This window comes from Melopsittacus undulatus, chromosome 3 (genome assembly GCF_012275295.1).
Source record: "Melopsittacus undulatus isolate bMelUnd1 chromosome 3, bMelUnd1.mat.Z, whole genome shotgun sequence".
NCBI lineage: Eukaryota > Metazoa > Chordata > Aves > Psittaciformes > Psittaculidae > Melopsittacus > Melopsittacus undulatus.
This window is the reverse complement of record NC_047529.1, coordinates 48034865-48060297: the sequence shown is the minus strand read 5'-3', so window position 1 is coordinate 48060297 and position 25433 is coordinate 48034865. Positions and strand designations below refer to the sequence as shown.

Genomic DNA, 25433 nt, shown 5'->3' with positions numbered 1-25433 from the left:
TTGATGATAGGCTAAGGAATCAGCATGTGAATTCAGATTTCAATTCTGCATGAAGATGAATTCCTTCAGAAAAAAAAACCCCAAATTCACTTTAGCAAATGCTAACCTTGTTGTGGTTCCAGGCATTTAATTTATTCATTGTAAGCAACTAAATTCTCAAGCCTGGGCACTTTTTTAGAACTTCTAACTATTTTTTGGTTACAGAAGTATTCTTGTCTGAAATAGTCAGTGCCCCTAGAAGATAAATTTATACTGTTTGCAAACTCCTGATGAGTAGGATAGCACTACTTAAAGTATCAAGATATCACCCTTGGGAATAGGGAAAAAAATGAGTTAGCATTTCTTGTTGTTGCCTAAATTTTACTATTCAGTCTATAAGGCAAAAAAAAAAAAAAGGATATAGAGGGTATACATATACTTATTACATCTCCTGTCTTGCCTTGCCCAATGTAGTCTTAAAGAAGGTTTATTCCTTGCTCAGGTAATGCCCTTGGTAGTGAAACATGAATGGGAAGAATGTACCCCACAATTACTTTTTAATGGCAGCTTTATCTTGGAGAAAGAAAATAAGAGAAGTACTGTAATTATTTAATCTAGAAATAAAGATACTTTGTAGAAAACAATACTGAGTGTGTGAAAACATCAGATGTTGCACTTCAGAATAAAAGAGCTAAATATATCTAGGCATGTGATAATTGTGTATAGCAGAGGTCTTGAGGTGGATGGGGAAAAGAACTAGTTTTTCATTCCATTAATTAAAAAAATTGCCTTAAAGCTTGGAGTAAACTTGAGCAAATCATCATTTATTTGTTTAAATTATAGTTGCTACAGGCTGGAACTTTTTTAAGCAGAGAAGTCAAGTGAATTTTGAGAAGAGTATTTTTAGTTTGTTAAGCCTGCAATTGACTTTCTGTATCTCAGTGGTTGGCTTGTTTACCTGCAGTAATAAAACATTTCTGGTTTTGGAAAACTAAGCTAATATTGCCATATTTAGACAATCAGGCTTGTTTATATTTTTGCATTAGTACAAAACTACTTTCTCATAGATCTATGCTGCCCCTGTGTAAATGAGCATGGGACCATGTATATACCTCTGTCTGATGTGGAAGAGAACAGATCCGTAACAGAAAGACTTCACATGTGCCTATCTTAGACTGTCACCTCAGCCACTATGCAGATTCCTTTTTTAATACTAACTATTTCCTCACTGGCAGTGACATTTTCTTATCTGAAACAGGTCCTGATAGAAACATAGAATCAGCTAGGTTGGAAAAAACCTCTAAGATCATCAAGTCCAACCCTTACTCCAGGACTGCCAAGTCCACCGCTAAACCATGTCACTGAGGGCCTCATCTTCACAGTTTTTGAACGCTTCCAGGGACAATAATTCCACTACTGCCTTGGGCAGCCTGTTCCAATGCTTGACCACCCTCTCAGGGAAGAAATTTTTGTAAATATCCAATATAAACCTCCCCTGGTGCAGCTTGAGGCCATTACCTTTTCCTCTGTCACTTGTTACTTGGGGAAAGAGACCAGCCACCTCCTCTCTCCAACCTCCTTTCAGGTAGCTGCAGATGTATAACATGGAAATGTTTTTTTTTCCTGTCTATAAGTTACGTTGGACTGTTCCATGCACTGTCAGATAGCTTTGGCAATGAATGAGGTGACCATACTCTGGAAGTTGAAATTCAACCAGAACTTTTCATTTTACTCAAAATTCATCACTTGTGTTGTCTTCTTTTGTTTCTATACTGTTTGTTCCTTGCTGACCTGCTGTAGCTGTTTTTTGTTTTGCATATAAAATTGCTTTGACTGTAGTAATATACTGAGACCCACTATTTTTATAGGAATGAAGTATACTTTTTTTTATTTATTGCTATAAACATATCATATAAAATAGCTGGCAGCCTCCTGCATTATGTGGAGCGGAAATAAAAAACCTGCTTTTGTTGCAATGGGTGGAAATTATTTCAGGTGAAATGTTAAATGTAAATTATAGGATATATTATTTTGATTACAAGATGATCTTTGTATAAAATCAGTAATATGGAAATAAGGAAAAGGATTGTTTCGACAGCTTAAATTACTTGTTTACTGTTTCTTTTTGCAAAGTTAATATCTTTGAATATTTTCCACTTTTGATGAGGCAGTTATCATCTTTTTTGCCAAAGTAGCATTTCTCCAGCCTCAGATATGGCTCCTATTACAGCTATGATAGACTTAATTATAGAAAGGGAATAACTGCTGAGTTAGAACTGATTTAAAATTGCAGAAGCTATTTGACTAAATTTCAATGCTGATTCTACAAACAACTCCATATGTTACATTTCTGTTCCTAGCTGAGGCCCGTGAAGTGAGCTGCATTCCAAACTGGGCACCATCTCTACAGGGACAGAAAGAAGATCAGCCCTCTTCTAGCATTCATATTAATCAAAATATTTCTTCTTGCATGTGATTCAGTGTAAGAGTAACAAATATAGATCCTAGGGATAATGCAGTGCAAAACCAAAATCTGTCCTGCTTTGCTCCTTTGGAAGCCACTGATTTCCATTCAAGCACAATTAGTACTGAGCTCTTTTCACCCATTCCTGTCCTTTAATAATTTCTCCCTTCCATTTCTGGACTTTTCTGAGAGCCTGATTAAAGCTGTTCACTAGATTGCATTGCTTAGGTTGCACCATTTCATTACTGACATTGTTCCTTTTTGGTACTTCAGTATCCTAAATGTGTGTCTATAACTTTCAAGGCTCTCTGATACTCCCCTTATGGACAGAGTAGCTCTTCAGGTGTTAGAAAGTGTTTGTGAAGATGTGTAGAGCATCCTGGAGATGTCAAATGCTCTTCTTTAACTCACCATAAAAAGCAGCCTCTAGACAGCATTACAGATTAACTCAGGTAAACAAGTTTATGTTATTGTAAGTCTTTCTCACGGGATAGCTTCAAAACGTAGATTTTGAACAAGCTGACACTTACAACCATGTGCAAAAATTATTCTTTTTTCTTTCATTTTTATCTAAATCCTTCATAAAGAGTATTGGGATTTATGTGTTTATCCTACTTTAGAGAATTAAAACATTGATATCATAGATCTAAAAGGAAGGAAAGAAGTATCCCAAAGCAAAATAGCTTGTGAAGGGGTCATAGCTGGAGTAATTTCAGTCATCCCTCTTTGCTTAGCTGTATGTAGAAAGTCTGACTAGCTGTGTGTATATGATTATAAGCTGTATATATAATACTATGTACAACCATTATAAATACCTACTGCTGCATGATTTTAGTACACATATTGGTAAAAAAGACCAATTAGACATGTTACAGAGTCATAGACCTGAACTTTTTCCAGCAGCTTTAGTCTTATGGGGAGGCTGTCATGTTCCCCAGGAGGCAACGGACAGCAAAGGAACACTTCCCTCACGCAAGTGGCACAAGCAGTTGTTGGTAGCCTGGCTTCCTTATTCAGAAGCATTAATCTTTCCAGTACTTCCCTTGCAGCATGCGAGAGGCAGTGGGAGTATTCTCTCTTGCGTTGAGAGAAGAAATTACCTCCCTACCAGTTTTTCCAGTGTATGAGGCAGATGCCTAGTGTTTCAGCTATATTGCTGTGCTTGCTGTCCGTAGGTGAATACTGGTGAGTGCTATTTGAGCATGCCATAGAATGAATCACTGCTGCTTGTCAGTGTGACTGAGCACTCTGTGCTCAGTATGACATTGGTTCATATGCTTTTATAAAAAACTCATGAAAACATTTTTATGGACTTTCATTATATACCTACATTTTGGGATCTGAGAAAAGCAATCCCAGATGAAGTGTCAGAGTTCATTGCAGATGCTTTTTTCTGCTTCCTTGACTGATGGGAGAATAATAGTTTTGTTTATCTTCTGCTGTCCTAGGCAGTTGGTAATTCCTATTCTCCTTTTCTCTCTAGATTTGCTTTCTGCAGAGCAGATTGGAACCACAGACCTAATTGTCTCCTACTTTATATCCCTTGCAGCTGGCTACAGGTGTGTAAGTGTCACCTTACCAAAATGACAGTGCTTTACAGAGACAAAAATTAGAAGGCACAAGGAGTACAAGCAGTATAAAGAGCAAGACAGGAGATAATCAACTCCCAGTGAGAGAGAGAAACTATGTTTAAGTCTCTTACCATCTGGACATGACTTTTTGTGAGTGCTTATGAGTTTAAAATATCTGTAGGTGCTGAAGCATCTCAAGGTTCAGCGGCATATGCCACTTTTATGCGAGGAGCAGCTGAGTCCCAGATCAGAGATTTACTAGCTGTTAAAGGGAGATACCCCTTAAGAGACTGGAGCAGACAGATCAAGCTCCTTACTTTTCAGAAGCTGCCTCTATGAAAGAAGTTTTCTGTTGTTTTCTTTCCCTCCGGCCTGTCCTTTGCATAAACCTATGCCAGCTTTGATGTTTGGCTGTGTATGAAGACAGGGGAAATGCGGTTGTGCAAGGATATTGCCTGTACTGGTAATAATATAGAGCTCTTTGTTGGAAGGAGTTGAGAAAAAGCTGGCTGTAATCTGCTCAGGCTGAAAAAGGCTGAATACAAAGCTTTAAGTCTTATAAAAGAAGGCTGCACAAAGAAAAGGACCCTGAGGAAGGCTTGTAACAGCAATGTCCTATCGAGTAACCAGTGAATCATCACAGTGACACCATGATATAATTAAACCCCATTTATTTGGATTAGTTTATTACAAAAATCATGTATTGTGTCCCATCGTTTTCACAGCTGTGCAACACCAGTCACTTAAAAATTCCTTAATGAGTCTCTAATCTTGGAATACCACCTCTGAGTACCTTCTGCCTCAGCCTGGTTTTTACGTGCTTCAGTGGAAGGATAGCGTAATGGCACTTAGAATAAAATGTGCCTGCACTGCTAAGAACATAATAAAGGTTTTGTTGTTCTGCCATATAGCAGAGCCAAAACCTAAGACAATGCTGAGGTGAGACACTGCTGCAAACTCTTTACTGAGACAACTAAAAGGTAGACAAAAATAATTTCTCACAGGTCAGCTCATTAAGGATGCTACTGAAGTATGGGCAGAAACAGGCTCCCAAGTTACTTTTTCCTTTCCTTTTCTCTTTTTTCTGGGACCTGAACCAAATTTGCTTAATGAGCTTTGGCAATGAAAAATTATCTTTATTTCTTTCTTCCTACTATTGTCTATAAAAATAGAGCTGAGGGAGCAAGGTAGAGTACCCGGCAAACAAATGAGTATGTTCAGAGAGAAATGACAATTTGTAGGGAATTAAAAGTAGCAAAATAGCTCTTCCTACTTTTCCCAACACTTACCTCAAGATAAAGCAAATGTCAGGACACAGTATGGTTGGGGGGCCAAGTGGCAGGGTCTCCCCTAGGGCAGGCAAGCTCTTGTAGCCACCGATGTCACTGGCTCAGCTAGCAAGCAGGGCAGGCCCCTGGGGTTTTCTTAACTATGCCATTGGTGGGTGAACTAATACCCAGCATTTACAGCTGAGAGTTGCCTTGTCTTTCTTTTCTTTAAAACCAACAATTTCATACATTAATTTTTCTTACCTATTTTTTTTTTCTGTACTACTTTGCAGGACAAGGAGTCTGTCCTCTTGGTAGTCCCTATTACGTTTACACTGTCATTATGTCATTCAGTGATGCTGAAGTATTTTACCACTTACCTGGAAGATGTTGCATACTTCTGCTGAAACATCCATTTGTGGCCTGGACAGTACTACACTAGTGTTCCAACTAGTGTTGGAAGGGTTCTGTGAGCTGTGTAACAGCCTGTGGATAGTCTGCAATGCTTTCTTTGTTGGCAAAGCTGGCCCACAAAATTCCTGCCTCTCCATCATATGCTCTGCCCTAGTAAAATCATGCCTGTGTCTGAGCTGCAGTTTGCTCAGTTGTGCTCAAGCAGGTTTGTAGGCTCTGCTGAAAACAAGATCTGGACTGGTTTAGGTTATAAAGAGGAGTATTTTTGAAATCTGCACCACTTCAGGGTGTAGTGTAGATCTAGCTATGTGGGTCTACAAAATCTTTCCTGACCTGAGCAGTTACCAGCTTGGTAAAAACTTAATCCAATTCTGCACATAATCTGCCCTCACAGGTTTATTCTGTTTAAGGAAGATTTTAAAAAGCACCAAGCCAATAAGACTGCTTTTTAAGAAATAGCAGCTTTGTATTCTGGAAGGAATTTACTGCTGACCAAACTCTTAAGCAGTGACAGCTAGGGAAGATGAATGCATGGTAAAAAAAGGACTTTTAGAAATTAAGAATGAATTAACGTCTTTGCATTTTTAACATATTTCTGAATTTCAAATACTACAGTTTTTCATTTTTTGAAGTACTGAACATTCATTGAATTGCCACTTACAGGTTCTGAGAACAAATCCTTTTATTTCCCTTCCAAACAATGCCAAATTAAACAGTCTCATGTTAGCTCAAAGCAGCACCAGCATTACAACAGTGCTGCTGTTACTCAGTCAGCACTTCAGGTCAGTTTCCCTATTCTGCTAGCCTGCCTGAGCCTGGAAAGGGTCCCACCGCCTGCAGGTACCTTGGCAGGAGATGAGCAATATTTAGCACAAGGATAGCTGTTCGGATAACCACCAGACCAAACAAATGCAGGAGCATGTGGACACATTCTGCGTCAGAAGAACTGCACATGACGAAGGGAGGATTTCAGTTTTCAAGGTCTAGAAATAGGGTTGCAAATCTGATGTAGTCCCAGTCAGATGGGTGGATGGAGTCGTCCTTCTCCACACAACACCTTCAGGCTATTGGGGGACTTCTGATTTTCTTCCCTATTGGGAAAAGAAAGGGAAAGAATGGCACAGCTTACAGGTTCATTTCTTTTTCTCCTGGCTGTTGGTTATTAGCTGTCTTTCATGTGAGAAGGAATAGGCATTTCTAAGCTGAGTGAGGAAAGCATATATTCCCAGACAAGAGGACTTTGGCAAAACTAGGAAGAACTACAGTTTTCCCCTGGACAAACGAAATAGAAATCTCACACTCCATCTTCCCTCCCTAATTTTGATTTTCTAATATATGAATGAGCTTGTGATTAGATGAAATAAATTCACCCTGTTTCTAAAAGGTGCCGTTAACTGTTTAAAACATCTAAATACAAAATTAATTCATTTACTTGCAATAGTCTGAAAAGAATTTTCCATGGTTCTGCTTCAGGGAACTATACCATATTAGCTATAAACTTTAGTTTCTCCAGCTGTATTTTCCCCTCACGTTTTAAGAACAAGGCTTTCCAAAATGCTACTAACAAAGATATCTTGCCGGCTTTTTTGATTACGTTTTCCTGTCTGCCTTTTCAAAGAACAAATGTGTCTCGACAGTGCCATCTAGTGGCAAAATCTGTACGAGGCCCTTGAGCGAGCAGCAGCAGCTGAGCTAGTCAGCCAGCCAGCCACTTTCACACACTGATTAATGACTGATGCTTAGATCTGTACCTTTTGGGAAGCCTCCCTGCAGGCGACTTGAAGCAATTTCCAATCCAGAGGAGAGAATACCACTAGCAGTTCGCACAGGAGATGATGAAATCACTCATCTTGTTCTGGGAGAAGGGATCCATGCTTTTAGTTCAGTTGCTAAGTCAGATTTGCACTTTGCACACCTAAAAATATTGCCTGTGTAATGAAACCATGAAGGAAGGTTGGTATCTTGTAAGAAATAAGTGTTCTTTAAGTTAGCCTGACACAGAAAGCCAAACTACATGAGCATAAGGACTATGAATTTGTACTTTGTGAGGAACTGGTACACTGAGTGCAGAAGAATGTTGTCTCTGTTGGAAGAGGTAATGGGAAGTACTCAACCACTGGGATATTTTAAAAAAGACCGAGGAAAAATACATTTATTTATTTATTTATTTATTTATTTATTTATTTTTCTGTTTTCAAAATAACTTCACTTTACTTTTGTGCTACTGTGCTCTGGTGTGTTCAGCATGTTGCAGAAATGCAGCCTACCAGTCATGAAGATATGGAACATCATCTTGATTTGTCATCTGGCAGCATGAGATATACTCTCAGTCAGAAGAGGAGAGAGGAGCATACTTACAAACAGCATATGTGGTTGCCCAGCAGCACTGAAGAGTTTAGAATGAACATAAATATAGGAGCTAGCTTGATTCTTGAGGGAAAACTTTTATGACAATAAGATACAACTATGAATGCAGTGAGATACCCTAAAACTGTATTCCTTGGGCTCCCTTTTTTGGAGGTGTTAGTCTCAGGCCCTAGAACCAGGTCATTGAAGTTACTGTCCATTTTGGAAAGAAAGCAGGAGAGAGAAGAGTGGGTTTTGTACTACTGATGTTCAATCTGTGCTGTCTCACAGGCATTTATGATCTTTTGTCCTACTGTTCTATTAAAACCCCCTTCTCTGCCTGCAGACTTATACTGGGAGTTTACACTGCAGTAACTAGTGCTGGTAGAGGAGACAGAATCCAACTTCAGTCTTCATACTTGGAAGAAAAAAAGTAATTAATCAGAAACAATTACATCAAACTGGGAATAATTTTATCAAAACTTACAAGTTAGCAGAGTATGAAACTCATCAAACATGATACATCCTCTTTGTGAAACCAAAACATGCCACACAAATGGTCATTTCCATCACAACTGCTAAGCAACTGCTACATATAATTGTATTTTCAAGAAGCTTTGATAGCATATGAAGATGTAATTTTATATAATGGAAAAATGCTTGTAAATCTTCAGTATCCTTAGAGGTTATGACCATGGTTCTATGCTGACAGATATAGAAAAATGGTTATTATGCCCATTAGAATGGCAGTTCATATAGGATGTTCCTTGGCTTTTGCTATGAGAATCCTCAGCAGAAACTCAAGACAGATGTATCAAAGTTGCTAGAATTAACTAGCAACTATTAGTAGCTAGTTGAAAGCTATTAATCACAAATTCCTAAAGCTTTTCTTTTTAAAAAAAAATATTCTATACATTTCCTGATTTATGCTGTCTGGAATACAATGTACATACGTGTGATCTTTTTAAAGTGGTAAGCTTTAATGATAGCTGGGAATTACCTGAGAGAGAAAAGGATCCTTTTTAGTTTTTAAGGGCTCCCCCTCTCCCCTAATTTGGCATGTCTTTGTTTTGAAAACTGTAAAAAAAAAGAGACTCTACTCATGCTTTTTATTGTTTCTCTTGCATCTTCATTTGTAGTTTCATGCTGAAACTAAACCAAGACAGGCTATCAATTTTCAAGCACTGATAGTTCAGTACTTAAACACTCAGTACATTTCTTACACAGCCTTTCATTCATAGGTTTCAACACACTTTTCATAACCCTATTCCCCCCTATTTTGCAGGACAGTTGATGGTCAGAAACATCTTCATACAAGGGACAATTTAAAGCAGGTAAATTGAATTCCTGTTTTCAGCATTCCTGGTAGAGGAGTTTAGTCTAGTTCTGCATGGAGACAAACCACACAGGGAACGAGGAAGGATGAATATTCTCCCTTCTGCCTGATGCAATATTCAGTGAGCCACTGGCATTGCTAAGATTAGCTCAAGAGAACTACCTTGAGTCCTAAGTCTGCACTTGATAAGATCTGCGTGTAAAGAAAACAGCGGTGCTAGAGTTTTTCCTGCAGAACTGCTCTGCCAAGTCTCCTTGCTCCTAACCAAACACTGTTGTGGTCATCTGAGTGTGGGAAGTTTTTCGACTGTAGATGGCACTACAAGTTAAAAGCAAAGATGTGTCTACCAGCTGTGCGGCTGTTATTCTCCTCAGGATTTTTATCTCCCAAACACTCTAAAATCAGTATTCAGAAGATTAAAAAACAAAACAAAACAAAACAAAACACTCGAGAGGTTTTTAAGAGCCAAAGAACACCTAGAAATAAGTAAGGTAAGGCCAGAGGAGGTCTGTCTGGAGGTGATGAAAGGGGTGTGCCATGTACCATGCTATCATTGCCAACATACTATTTAATGCAGGGCTGTCCCATTTTGGAAACTGACACCACCACAACAGTTGTAGGTCACTGCAGAAATGGGCAGGAGTGGTGATTCCAGTTGCTCCCCGATCATGCAGCTGGAACAAGACAATTCAGGCATCACTTTAGCTGGGCCATGATCCCATGTGCCAAGAGCACACTGATAGACTCAGAGAGACAGGCTGTGTCCCACTGTGCCCACTGCTGTGAAGTGCATCCTGACCCACAGCACTTTGCACCGTACGCAGCTGTAGGTGGGCGTCCTCTGGCACCCAGACTGAGTGCAGCAGGACCACCCTGGCAGCAGCAACCCTAAAGCCAGTGTATCTGGTGTTCAGGGCAGAGATATCAGATGCCTTGTTCAGGGGTAGCAAGGATACAGCACACATACGTTGATCATGATCTTGCTGCTCCTGTGACTGAGCGCCACAAGCTCAGCAGTATTATCTGCAATGGCTATGGAGTCTGAGATGTGGACTGGGAAGTCCTTATGAGCCCAAGAGAATGTCCTTGGTTCTTATGTCTTTCCATTCATCCTCTCCCCTCCATAGGAGGCCGATGCTTTCAGGTAGTCTGCAACTTTGCTCCTTCTATTCAGGAAGATCAGGGTGGAAGATGTGCAGAACAGACAGGCCAAAAAATTAATTTTCTTGCAGCACATATATAATAAGCTTCCCAATGAACAGGAAAACACTTTCTTTAGAATCGTACTCTTCTGCCAAATATTTCACATGGCAACAGATAACATCCACATCACATGCACTGCAGTTCCTGCTTGTATTGAAGATTATATTCCAGTCACTGAAAGTATCTGTCCTTTTACCATTTTCCACAAATGATTGTATTTCACTACCACAGGTTTTGAATTATTTTATTTTAATATGGCAGTTCTGTACAAATGTGGGACAATGTGTTCTCATCACATATGACCTTGTATCACTGGTGACAGGCATCTGGACTACTAAGTAACAGAAAATATACCTTGGGCTCCTGAGGTCTGAAAAGACAAGTTGAAATCTTATGAGTTAAAGAAGAGACATAAGAGTGACACTACACAGCTACATGGAACCATTACCCATCTTTTCAACCTAAATGATTCCATGAAGAACCTACTTTGTTGCAGCCATGGTTTATTGAGTGAAAGCCCTGAGTGCTCACTGCACGTCCATTTCCTACTTTACCTTCACAGGGGAACTCTCCAGTAGATTGAGCTGACTTCAGAGCATCCATATACTTCATCATCCTCCTTCCCATGGTATTGGATCCTCAAACTTCTCCACACTTCTCTCACACAATACTGGTATATGGAATTTAGTAACTCTATCTCTTTGAGTAAGAGGATAGACTTAAAGCCAGATGTACATATTTTTAATAAATTTGGAGCTACTTTACTGGTATAAAAGTTTCCTTTGAATAGTTGGCTATCTGATAAATAAATGGTAGCCTGTTTTTTTTGCAAGAATACCCTGCTAAGTTGCATTCTCCATTAGTTCTGTAATACAAATTTCCTAGTGTTTCATAATCTTTTCTTCAGTTTCATAAAGGAGAAAGATCATAAGGAACTTATTTAATACTAGCAGAAGGTAAGCCTGGAGCTGATTAATTTTTTCTTCAGCAGCGAGTATTACTACTGCCAATAAGAGTTATTACTCAAGGCTCCAGAGGACACTGGTAATAATCAGGCCAGCTAATGCACATAAATAGAAATGTGGAGGGGGAAATCTGTCACTCAACATTTAGTATAGCTGAAAAAGAAAAATTAATTCTTTTTTGTTTAGATATATACACTGAACTTTTTGATTCCTGGCTGATAAAAGTAATTACTGTAATTTTTCAACAATCAGAATCAATTTCAGAAATTTATTATGAGATTGTTACAGTGACAGCATAAAGTACAAAGTACATTTTTTCCTTACTGTTGCTTATATCTTCTCCTCTAATTCCTCCATTAGCTGGTGCAGCAGACAAAGCATAGACCTTTACCTCAGTATTTCTGCAGACTACTCTGGATGGATAGAAAGGATCCATAGGTCATCAGAAAGCTGCCTAATGGGGTAATGTCCTTCCTATAGCCTAGATTTATCTCCCCTAACTTTAAATGAGTATGCACATCTAGAGCACAGTCAATCTACGACCCTTCAACAGTCAGTGAACTGAGATGCATACTAAGTAAAAAATACACTCTGCCAGCTAATTAAGACTCTCAAAATTGATGTTCCTCCTCAAATTATTAGAATGGCACACTGGTTTTCCTTTATAAGTGCTTCTCTTCCAGTTTTTTGAGTCAGAGACACATTTTTTGCCTATAAGATAATTATATGTTTATTTGTGATAATTCAAACCTTTTCATCTCAGACTGAAAAAAAAATATATATGAACAATCCTTAACTGTCAGGCACATACTATATAATTCAGGAACTCACAAATCTGGCTGTTGGACTACACAATTAAAAAAGACTCTTCAGTGATTTGTTACTGGCTTTTCATCACCATTGCCTGCAACTTCTTCTGAAAGGCTTAAAAGAGTGTATTTTTTATACAAACAAGGTCATTTTCCATGGTAAAAAACAAACAAACAAACCCAAACAACAAAACAAAACCAATAATTTAAAACAAATGCTCAAGTTAACATGCTTGAGCTGTTTTTGTTTTACATTACATTATCACCTCAACATATCTCTGCAAATCAAACTATATCGCCCTGATTCTGTGAATGATATTCATTATTTTGCTGCTTTTGAAGAAACAGCATAAGATAGCAGGAGTTTCTATTACTATGTGCTGGAGACAGTTAGAAAAGCCTGAACAATAAACAACAGAAGTATTAAGTCCTTAAGAATTTCACCATGAAAATGGTGAAAATCCTGCAGAGGAGATCAAGCTTTTGCATAGAAACTTATTGCTAGAGCCTTTGGTTATTCTGTTAAGAAACTTATTGCTAGAGCCTTTGGTTATTCTGTTAAGACTGGCACGTACTCCATCAGGTGCTATTCATGACTGGGCATTATTTTCCAGCTTTCCTGTGGCCCTTGTTGTAGTTTTCCATTCTTATAGTATTATTTTGTATGAAAGACCCAAAGGGCAGTCCAGCTTCCTAGAAAGTATTTTTTCTCATATAGAAGCTATTCATGTTGTTCTGGGCCTTGTTCTACTTTAAGCCTCTTGCTATTTATCTCTCCAAAGGATTCCTGTCCCAGCTATTCACTTGAATTCATTACAACAAAGCACTGTTTATGACTGGCTTCTGCTGTATTTGGTGCTCCTTATCTCCCCATACGGTCATTACTGTTCTTAGGCCAGCTGGAAGCATACTTGGAGCAAGGCCACCTCTGAGGTAAGTTTATGACTGAAGAAAAAAAGCTATCAGTAGGAAAATAATGCAGAGACACATTTCACATAGCAGGCAAGGTTAGTTACAATGGTGAATGAGTGCTGGCAAACCTAACATTTATAAAGTACAGAAAACAGATTGCATAATTCACATTAACTGGATCTGATGGCATGGGTAAAAATACTTGAGATCCACCTATATAAACTTCTACTCAATCATATTGATTTACTGCTGAAGAACACATGTAACCTTTTTCCACTTCAAATGTTTTGTGGTTTAAAAAATAGCTAGGCTATTTGAAAATCTTCTAATGCTTGCACCACATGGGATAAAACTGTGGGTTTAAAAAAACACATAGAAACTCTGGCCATTGGCATTAACACCATCATTGATGTCTTTCCATGTTTTACAAAAAAATAACGTGTCCTTTTTCTTTTACTCTGTACACTATGCTAGGTACTGCTTTTTTAAGTTCCCAGCTACCCACCCTAAACCACCCCATCCTAATTCTCTTCCAGATTTAATCTAATCTATAGCACCTATTACATCATCCAAGACATTCATTAAAAAGCAGAAATAAACTGAGCCCTCACGGAGTTTACTTGAAACACACATTAAGTGAACCACAGGTAATTACAAGAGTGTATTTTTTTTTTAAATCCTTGTGTAAAGTTTCCTATTGAGATTGCACCGAGTTAGCGTTAAAACCCTCACAAAAATCACGCTGCATTTTATCAATCTGGCTACTTGTTTTGTCAGAGAGAAAATCACGTTATTCTAAAGCAATCTGCCTTAACACATCCTTCTCGATGCTGCCTCTCAGAGACCTGCAAGCTGACGATTAGTTTGCTTTCGAGTCCTGCTGGAAAGGCGTGCTTCGCCAAAAACCCGTCCCCGTCTTTCAGAGCTGGCCATGCTGCTTCTCTCGTGAAGGCTGACAAAGGCACTGAAACCACCAGAGTCTTCTACTTACTTGCCCTCTTCCCACTGGAACCACCCCTACCTCACCCCAACAACAGCCACCTCCGCCCTCCTCTTGCAGACCCCGGGACTGCCCCTCAATACAGACCCCGCCCACTAGGCCTGCCCCCTCGCCACTAGACCCACCTATCAATCAATCCGGGCTTAGCCATGAGGGGCGGAGCTGAAGTGGCAGTCGCAGCCAATGGACTCGAGAGGTGCGCTAAAGCCGCTACCAATCGGCGGCTTGCTTCTTTGGGGGTGCGGTGTTTGCTGTCCCTGTGCCCGGCTGTGAGGTGCTGGCACCGGCTGTCGCCTCCGCCGCCGTCCCTGCCGCCTGAGGTGTCGCGGTAGCCGCAGCAGCCTGGCCTTGCCTTTGTCCCGGTGTCACTGAAGATGAGCCCCCGCGCTGCCCAGCGCGCGTCCCGCCCTGCCCGCCCGAGTCCATTCATCTAGCGACTGGTGAGGGGCGGGCCGAGACCTGCTGATATGTCCGGAGAGGGAGCAGGGCTGGGGGGCGTGTGTCAGTATCGTGGTTGGCACTGCCGGCGGGGACGGGACGGTACTGCGGCGGTGGGGGACTGTAGGAGTGGGGAGAGCCCCGGGCAGGAGAGCCAGCTGGCCACGTAGGATGATGGGAGGGGACCGGCTTTGAGGCGGAAGAAAAGTGGCTTGGCCGCCTGTTCTGATAAGTCTCTTCTGACCCTCGTCACTTCCCTGCTACGTGGACATGTGTAGTGGTAGCCAAAACGGCTACCTTCCCCCCTGCCTGCTCATGGCCTGTGGCTGGTTCTTTGAAACGCTTAAGACCTTCTCCCTGTTGACACTGGCAGCGGCCCTTGCCAGGTTTCCTTAGCTGGAGATTCCCCACAAGCCTGTCGTGTTCTGACTTTGTGGGTGATACTCGGCTGTGGCTTTTGGTAGCAGCTCTCAGTGTTGCTGGCTTTGAGCAGCAGTGTAAGCACTAGAGAGGTGAAATCTGGTAGTTAGCTTAAAAGGGTATTTTTGTGCAGTCTTTTTAGGGGCCAACCACCAGACCCCTGAAATGCAGATCTTTTGTTGGTGGCATGGTCAATGCAATTGTCAGTCTTCACGGAAATTGACCGCAGTTTATGGTTTATAAAAAATAATGATCAACCAACAGCATCTGATGTGGATATTCATTAGTAATACTGTACCAGAAGTTCAGAATTAATTCAGAAAAGTCATCTTTTCCTGAGAGTTGATGTATATATTGGATATAATTTTAAGTGTGGTGGAATTCTAGAATAGATTTGTGATTCATTGCTCTTGGTTTATCTTCACGTTATCTGTTTCAATAAAAATCGTTATTGTGGAAATGCCCTCGCTATAATTTTGTCTATACCACTTTCTGTATGTTTTATTTAATTTTGCAGTTATTAAATGTGAGTAGTTGTGACTATTTCTAGATATGCCAAGTACAGTATTTCAGTTTGTTTATTTCATACTGTTTATGCATTGTGATTCCTAACTAATAAATGTGCTATGACGTATTGCAGCTGAATTTAGCTACTAGTGGTATTTTGGTGTTTTTTATAACAGGAGAGTCTGCCTTTAATTGGCAGTGCTTGTTAGCACTGTTAGGGGCAAATGGATTAGAGTTACTGGTTCACTGAATGCCTCATCCCAGTAAGGATTATGCCATTGTCACTGAATGAGGAAGTTGTAGAAACACTGGAGAGAACCTCCAAGGGTCACCTGTGCCGGGGTGTACTTGTCCTAAGTGGTGACACAGAGGCCCTGGCCCTGCAAATGAAGCAGCTTGTATCTGCCGTGGCTCAGGGGATATACCAGGCATGTGGAACTCGATATTTTTAAAGGCAGTTTGGTTTTCCTCTATAGCTTTACTTCCAGGCAGGTCATACTCACTTAAAACTTGAACAAGTTGCTTGTTGTCTAGCCCATTTTGAGATCCTCACTAGAATTTAATTTATCATTTGAAAGTTCTTCCTGACATAAAAACTTAACCTTTTATGACAATTGAACAAATGACTACTTATCCCACCATCAGGGGTAAAATAGACAAGAGCTGGACAGGGCTTTGGGTGACATGGTCTAGTGTGAGATGTCCCTGCCCATGGCAGGGGGGTTGTAAGTAGATAATCCTAAGGTCCTTTCCAACCCTAACCATTCTATGAGACTATGTAACAGCTGTCTTATTCAAACATACTGTGTTGTCTGTTGAAACCACAGCTGAAGGAGAAAATAGATCAGTTTTCTCAGCATGTACTCACAGGTTGTTTGGGAAACCTAGTAATACTAGTTTCTATTTCTAAAGTTTTCTTCTACTAACCTACTTCTTTTAAATCTTGGTATCTCAACTAGAGGCAGCACTCTACCTGATGTGTTTGTGTGTTGAGAACAACAGAACTCTTACTTTCTGTGCCTTGTATTTCAGTGCTTCTGTAACAAAAAGAATTAGCTATTTAAAAGACTGTTATGTGGGAATTTCTGACTGCCAAACTACTCTAAGCTGGTGCATAGCTTACTCGTACAATTTTTGCATTGTATATCAAGTAATTTCTTCCCCCCCATCCACCCCCGATGTATTGTATATTCAAATAATATTGCTAAAGGGGCTGAAAAGGCTAGATTTATGCCCAGACTTAAACAAATGTGGAGGGAGTTTCTGAACAGGTTAAGCTATCTGTGGATAAGTAATCTTCTGAATAGAAGTCAGTAGTCTAACTGTTCTCTGCTGCTTGTAGCTGAAAGCTGTATATTTATCTAGGAATTCATGTGCATTTCCTGGAGGATATGTTGCTTAGTGTCAATGCTACTTTTATTATATTACTACCCAGCTTTGTCAGACTTCTGTCAGACTCTAAACTACTATTTTAATATGTATTAGTAAAAGTTGCCTTGAGGTAAGACTCCAGTCAACAGAAAATCCTGGAAAACAGCAATATGACAGCAAATTCCCATGGCTTTATTTCTATAAGCTTTAGATTTATTTTAGTTAGTTAGTTTACTAATCAAGTAGTCTGCATGGTGGCTCCATAAGTTTGTTTTGAATACAAATAGTTTCAGGATTTTTATGCTGTTATGATGACAGATCTTTTGTGATGTTATGAAATTTGTGAATAGACCAACTCGGAGAATATTATTAACTAGCAGCATGCTTGTTTAAAAAACAACCCCCACTTCCACTCTACCCTGGAAGTCTTTGAGATCTCACATTACCCTTATAAAGATGGACTCTCTCTTTATTTAGCAACTTACTATCAAAAGGAAGAGCAAATGAATTTTGCACCTTTTGGAAATCTATATTATTTACTGTGTTCTTGTTTTTTTCTTTTTTGAAAGGAGGAGTATTAGGATTGACCAGGGAAACTCTAGGCTTCTTTTATGTGGAAAACAGAAACCATTATTTAGTTCCATTTTTAGGAGAGCCAAATACTAGGTAGTTTTTCACCAAGTGCATCCCAGGTGCAACTGGTGTTTAGCAAAAAATCAGTATCACATAGAAAAAAAAATCCAACAGAAAACCAGTGAAAGGAGTGAGGTTATGCCAATTTAAAGATCAAGTAAGGTCTTGATAAATGTATTCTTAGTAAAGCAGCCTAGAGCTGCGTTTCAAGGCCATGAACTAATTTGACAATTAGTTACTTTAATGCAGAGGACTTGGAAGATGCAAAACTAGCGATCTGTCTTCAAGTGGCACTGAGCTCTAGCTAGCTGAATCTCTTGTTTTCTTTCACTTTGACACAAGACCATTGTCTCTATTAGGATGAAAACAACTACAGCAGCAGCTGCTAGCCACTGCCTTGAAACTGGTATCCACAACTGTGTTAACTAGATTTTCCTAGATCCAGTAGTGAGTAGAGGCTTTAATCAGGAAGAATTTGGAAGACCACTGGTAAGAATTCTAGTATCATGTGTGCCTCCCAGACTGAATGCAGAAACATATACTGAAACTGCCAACCTTGTCATAGAGGTTGGTTGCTATTAATGCTTTTCTCATAGCACTCTTGTATATTTAAGCCAAAAGCATACAACCTCTGTGGAAATAAATTCTAGAAAAAAAGAAAATTATGAATATGTTTATGGAGAACATGATGCTACAGATGTGGAAATGAGCTGTCTAGTATCTGCCTGCACCCAGTAGCTTGTAATGCCCCTGTGCTGAACGTCAGTGTTCTCTTCATCACAAATATTTGTGCTCAGTATTCTCTGCCTTCGCTGGGTTTGTCTTCTGAAAGACAGTAATGAAGAAACAAATACTAAGTAGGAAGTCCTAAAACTGCCTTGGTTTCATCGTCTTTTCTTCTGGGCTTAATTTTTGTGAGAATTCATATTACCAGAAAACAATTTTTTATATATATATATATTTATCTATTCTGGGAAGCATCTTGGATAACAAAATAGGTAAGCACTAAGCCATCATGTAAGCAGCTTTGATATGCAGAGATACTTCTGGAACTCCACAGTGGGAAACATCTGACAACTCAGTTAATTTTTCCAAGTGATTGAACAGAATTTTGAGGTTTCACATCTGCCTTTTGTTGTTTGCAGAAGCTGAAATCTACCATAACTATCCATAGTCGTTAAGGTATTCATTAGCTTAGTCTTATGGATGTGCAGCTTTGATTTTAGACTCCTTACAAACAACTGCCAAGTATTTGCCTATTTGTAGTGACTTCTTGAAAGAAACAGATTTTTGAGACAGCCGCAGTAGGTAAAGGGGTGCTTTTTCAGCTGTAGGATTTCTGCCTCCATAAGGTCAGATGACACATCTGACACTCTCCCTGTGTGTCTGACAGCTGTGGTGCAGTGGTGCTTTGCCTTTCTGAGGAACTCAGACTCCTGAACTCAGTTTCAGGAGGCAAAATACCACACACCCTTTCTTGCTACTTAGGAATTCCTTCCAAGTTACTTGTAATCTTTTAAACTTTCCTGGGCTGTGAAGTTGTATAATAAGTAGCTCATGTCTCTAAGAGAAAATCAGAAGTTTGCTTGCTGCTGAAATCTCTGAATACTGCTCCAATTCCTCATTTTTGGTGACTTTTTTTCTATAATGAGTATGTTAATTAGGAATGAGATTTTAATAAGACCTTGAATTGCAAATCATGCCTATTGTATCATAAAAATATTTAAAACATGATATTTAGCTATATATGTCTTTTAATAATTACAGTATTAGGAAGACACTGGTATTATGACATGAATAGGATTAGTGCTGGGAAGCCTGCAGAAATAGCTAACACCTGCAAATAAAAACAGATACTCATAATTAGAAGGGCACCATGTGCTGGACATTTAAATTCAATGTGTAAAAAATGCTGGTGCTGTTCTTACTTTGTGCTTATTTTGGGTGCTGATTTGCAGCTGGAACTCCCTATAGTAGTAAGCATTTGGACAGCACAAAGGTTTTCACCCAGCCATGAGCATCAATTCACAAATTTAAAGTTTCAAGTTTTCATTTAAAGACTTCCTTTGTATTTAAAAATAGTCAGATCCTATTATTAACCCTTTTCAGATGTTGTAATAACATAGGAGTGGATGTTACTGGCCTGCCAGTGTTTATTATGGAGGAGTAAAATCTTGATCTATAGCCTTCTGTCTCGAAACTCAAGGTATATGTATCAATATACTAATATAGCTTTTAGTGTTGTAATGTTTATAGTATGGAGGGCTGGGTTAGAATGACTTGTAAATAAATAATTCAGCAGAGTCATATTTCACATAGTTGCAGTAAATGTCATCATAATGGATTGAGTATGAGTTATGCAAGGTTATATTTCTATCTAGTACCAGACTTTTTATTCTTTTAATGTGTGGTTTGTTGTTCACTGTATTTTATTGTTTAGACTAGAGCTAAGCTGTTTTGAAGAAGTTTTTCTCTGGCCTTTCTGTTCCTTTTTTGGAATGTGACAAGGTTTTTTTGGAACCAGGCTTTGCTTTCTTGTGAATTGTTTTCTCGTACAGTTCAGTGTCTTGAGTAGATGTGTATCTGCACCAGGGAAGGTATGGCACGAGGCATGGCAGGGCTGCTTCCTGGGGTGGCAGTGCCATTTCATACCAGTTTACCTAACAGATGAGTCTATTTTATGGTTCCCCTGAATAACTTTTCTTTGTCCTTTTTGTTTTTACTTTCCTTTCTTTGTAGCACTAATAGCAATGTCTTAATGCTGAATTGTATTTAAGATTTGCTTTATAAGGAATATGTAAAATTAATATTTCTTCCACAGAATAATTTTATTGCCTGGTGGCATATTGATGAAACATGACAAATTAGTTTGAGAATAATGGCACTTCTGATGCTTTTCCATTAGCTATCCTATTTTTTTTTAATTATTGCTATTTAGAAGGGTGTTTGATGCACTGGTAATCTAAGTCTTCTGATACTTTGAGTCTGTCACGCTTTGATTCCTTGGAGCAGCAAGTCAGGCTGTATTCTTGAAACTAGAGCTTAGTTTCAAGCTTGCGATAGTGATTCACTTTACCTTATAGTCTAAGGCTTTAAAGAAGGTGAAAGGAGAAGCATCCACACAGGTGTATATTACACTTCTTGTGTTGCTGCAGAAGTTTTTATGTTGGTTGTAAAATGCCTTATAGAGTGAGCTGAAGCTTGCTGTGGCAGAGCTAAGCTAAACAGTTATGGTCAGTTTTGATTTGAAATATTTCTAAATGTTTCACCTAGTGAGGGATGAGGGACTAAGTTGTAATTAATAAAAAATACTTTTTTCTTCCCCCATTGCCCCCCCGGCTTCATTTGCCTGATTTTCATTTGCCTGTTTGAAATTACTTTGAAGGTATATACCAAAAAACTTCTGATCTGCCCATTCTGATTCCAAGTATTTCATTCCTTCTGAATGAGGTAAAAAAAAACAAACCAACCCTCAACATTGAAGATTTTGTCATAGAATCATAGAGTAGTTAGGGTTGGAAAGAACCTTAAGATCATCAAGTTCCAACCCCCCTGCCATGGGCAGGGACACTTCACACTACACCATGCTACCCAAGGCTCTGTCCAACCTGGCCTTGAACACTGCCAGGGGTGGAGCATTCAGGCAGCCCATTCCAGTACCTTGCTACCCTCACAGTAAAGAACTTCTTCCTTATATCTAATCTAAACTTCCCCCATTTAAGTTTTAACCCATTACCTGTTGTCCTATCAGTACAGTCCCTAATGAATAGTCCCTCCCCAGCATCCTTATAGGCCCCCCTTCAAATACTGGAAGGCTGCCATGAGGTCTCCATGCAGCCTTTTCCAAGCTGAAGAGCCCTAACTTTCTCAGCCTGTCTTCATACAGGAGGTGCTCCAGCCTTACTCCAGTCCTGGCCTTACTCTGGACTTGTTCCAGCAGTTCCATATCCTTATGTTGAGGACACCAGAACTGCACACAATACTCCAAGTGAGGTCTCATGAGAACATTATAGAGGCTCAGGATCACCTCCCTTTGACCTGCTGGTCATGCTCCTTTTGATGCAGCCCAGGGTACGGTTGGCTTTCTGGGCTGCAAGTGCACACTGAAGCCGGCTCTTGTTAAGTTTCTCATCAACCAGCACCCCTGAGTCCTTCTTTGCAAGGCTGCTCTGAATTTCTTCTCTGCCCAATCTGTAGCTGTTCCTGGGATAGTTCTGACCCAGCTGGAGGACCTTACCCTTGGCATGGCTAAACTTCATGAGGCTGGCATCAGCCCACCTCACAAGCATGTCAAGGTCCCTCTGGATGGCATTCCTTCCCTTCAGCAAATCAACCAAACCACACATGAGGTGTTTAAATACTCTTAGATTAGAAATAGTTGGGTTGTTTTTTTCATGAAAGTTTAGATCCTGTTACTAGTATTTGCTCTAAACAGATTGCTTTCAGCTTGGTGGCCATCTTTAGAATTTGTGAAATAGGAGAAGGACTGGCATTTCTATTTTCCTTTCCAAACAAAATAATCTGTCCCTGACAGTTGTTTGTAGATAGAGACATTAACAAAAATGTGGTTATACACTTAGTGCCTGAAAAGCAAGGGAAGTTAAGCTTGACAGGCTTTTCTTAAAAGGGGTGGGGACCAAGGAGTGGAGTGTGCACATATACAATAACCGCTGAGCTGGAAAGATAGCAGGGTGGGGTTTTTGTTTGTTTTGTTGTGTCCCCCCTCTCCTCCCAAGGATTTGTTAGCATTTTTAGTTTTATTTATTCAGCTTTCATGGTGGCATTGTCTAGCTTCTTTTGGAATATTTTACTCACAGGTAAAACAACCTTAAATTACAGTTTGCATAGCAAGCAAAAACATCAAGGAGGGTTGACATATGACAATATTATTTCACGCAGTTTTGCAGCTTATGCTTGAAAGATTAAGTGTGATGGTTTTTGGGCCCAAGTAGCAGTTCACATTAAGTTAGGCAGTGTATCAGTGATGTATATAGTTCACTTTTTCTGTTTTAGATGGGTTTATCTGTGATTTTTATACTTCTGTCTGCACTTTGTGTGCTGTAACCTTTTAAAGTGTAATCACACACGTTAACAGGCTAGATGATTGCTTCTGTCAGGCCCTCTTTACTTTTGAGAAAGATGGATATGCTATAGGTAAGTATGCACAAATAAGGTGAAATGCTGTATGTCCCAGGCTGTGAATGTATTTTAATGTAGAAGTATTTATATCTTTGCTGTCTTCTCCTTCCTCCCTTACCCCTTCCAACTTCAGCCTTTGCTTCTTCCCAACTGTTTGAGGAGCTTTAGACATTAGTCCTGCACGAGTGCTAACAGCCTGAATTTACATCTCATATACTGAAGTTGCTTTGCTTCATTCTGTTGTTATCCTTCCTGTCACCATTGCTCTGAGAGTGGTGGAGAGGAGCCTTCCTGGTGATTCTGTGGAAGAGACATAGTAAGGAGATGAGTATTCATTCAGGCCACGGAAGAGAAACCAGGGGCAATCGTTTTTTGCAGTGGCTAAGGGAAACTGTGGTGGGCTCTCCCTCTTTCTGGGTGTGACAAAGCTTCTGGTTGATAGCCAACGATTTGTTGGTGAGTGATTTTTGGATTATGACTTCGGATACAGTTCACGTGTATGCTCGAAGATTTATGTAAAAGAAAGGGAGGAGGTTCCTGCCTTTGGAGGGAGGGGTGGGGAATAGAGTCATGGTCTTTTAAACTGGCTGAATGCCTGAGTATAAGCTTAGATGGCGCAGAGTAGGTCAGTTAACCCTTGCCACATTGCTAGTTAAATTGCATATCAAATGCAGGGGAATTTGTGATATATAATATAAAGTGCAGGGGTTTTATTATTTTTTTTTAATTAATCTGTTCTATTTTGCTTTCTTCCAGGTCTCCCTTGCAATTATGGAGTTTTAGAAGAATTAAGGTAGTGTGGAGGGGGAATCCCCCTCTGCACACTTGAGATAGTTCGCTTTTGGAATTTTCTATGGACAAGAATATTTGTTATATAAGATGGTGAAATAAGACTTCTAAAATATATATTTATAAATATTTATTTGGATCAAGTGCCAAACATAGCAGTACAAATATTTCTAATGGCAGCTCAATAAACTGGATTTACATCCTTGGAATTACAAAAATTTTTAAGGCACTGTGTTGTGTACTGAATTGAGTGCCTTGATAAACTTTAAGGGCTGTTCCCCTTAAGGAGAGGAGTAGGTGAAAATGAATTCTCTCATGCCAGAGTGCACTTCAAAATGTCGATCTCTACAGCACGCTTTGGATGTTATTTCTGTAGTAACCAGAGGAAGCGAAGGCCAGATCAAGGCCTTTCTCTCTTCTTACTGCTACAATGCTGCAACTATAAAGGATGCCTTTGGGAGAAATGCTCTACATCTTGCTTCGTCTTGTGGCAAAAAAGGTGTGCTCGACTGGTTGGCTGAGACCAAAGGAGTAGATCTCTCAGTGAAGGACAAAGAGTCTGGATGGACAGCTTTGCACAGAAGTATATTTTATGGATACATTGATTGTGTTTTGTCATTACTGAAGGTGAGTGATTTGCAGCTGTAGCTTCCCTCATCTGCAATTTTTAGATATGTATTGCTTATGTAAAAGGGGATTTTAAAACTTGACTGGAAATCTTGAGTGTTGTCTTACTGCTGTGTTTGGATCACAGTGCATTGATTTATTTCAGTGTTAACTCTGTGTTTGTGAAAGACGTCTGCCTTTGCCCATGAGAAACCAGTACTGATTAAGGATTGCTGATTAATTGTGGGCTTCCTTTAAGACTGTCTTGTGTAGGTGATACTATGGTCAGGATCTGAAAAGTAGAGAGTGATCAAACTAAAGATGCTATAAAAATAGCCTCTTCAGTAATTATACCAATTGGTGTTTTTAGAGAACATAAAATAATGAAGGCTTAAGTGGAGTGATAATTAGAAATGAATCTAACTTTTGAGTGAGAAGCACTTTAAGATATGGAACATTTCATTAAGCAAATCTCCATTTCATTCATATTTTAACGAGGGCTTTTGCTTAGTGCCTCTTGTTCCTTTCTCACAATTGCTGTTTCTTCCCTACCACTTAGCAAGTTATATATATTTTTTGATTGCTTTTCCTTCTGTTCCTCCTGTCCCAAGTACAACAAAGTTAAGATTTATATATAGCTGAGATGTTCAGGATCCTTTTAATCATGTGAGAAAACAAAACTGATTTAGGGTTACTTAAAAGCTGACCTTTTAAGGCAGATAATTTTCTATTTTGAGTTCAGGCTTTTTACAGTCACGGCAGTGACAAGCTATTTGTAGACATAAAGCTCTCTGCTTTCAACAGGATTTTAAGCAACATTATTGTGGATTCAGGTTTTTGGTTTTTTTCTTAATTCTTGAAGGGCTGGTAACTGTTAAGTATGTATTTAATGTGCTGTACCCTTACACAGTGACAAAGTTTTCATTAAACTTGACAAAAGTAGGTGTTTGTATAGGATTTGTTCATAATTCTGTTCTCTAGAAAACTGTAAACTCTGTATGTGAGGTCTGAAAAAGTAACCAATCCCCTAATGTGTGTATATCTGTATTTTTGATAGTTGCTTACAGGAGGCTTGTACAGATTTCCTCAGGTATATTTTTCTTTTCTCAGTGCATAAATGAATGACATTTTTCTGATAGCTCTGCTGATATTCTTCTAAGGAGCAGAATGACACTCATGAAGAGTGATCTGCCTCCCAGTTCCTTAACTAAAATCTCCCTCCTGTACTCACTCAAAATGCCTCAGTCATTATTTTCATGGTCT

The 25433-nt window shown here is 39.4% G+C and overlaps 1 protein-coding gene across 7 annotated transcripts in view; it reads left to right on the top strand.

Moving 5' to 3' along the window:
* Window positions 1–14519: 14519 nt before the first annotated feature.
* Window positions 14520–25433, top strand: part of IBTK (inhibitor of Bruton tyrosine kinase) — a 58576-nt gene continuing 47662 nt past the window's right edge. For all 7 annotated transcript variants that reach the window (XM_031052647.2, XM_005153149.3, XM_031052643.2 and 4 more), the window contains exons 1-2: window positions 14520–14707; window positions 23532–24191. In XM_031052647.2, coding sequence (XP_030908507.1) covers window positions 23868–24191 — 324 coding nt within the window. In that variant the 5' untranslated portion in view covers window positions 14520–14707; window positions 23532–23867. The remainder of the gene's footprint in view (window positions 14708–23531; window positions 24192–25433) is intronic.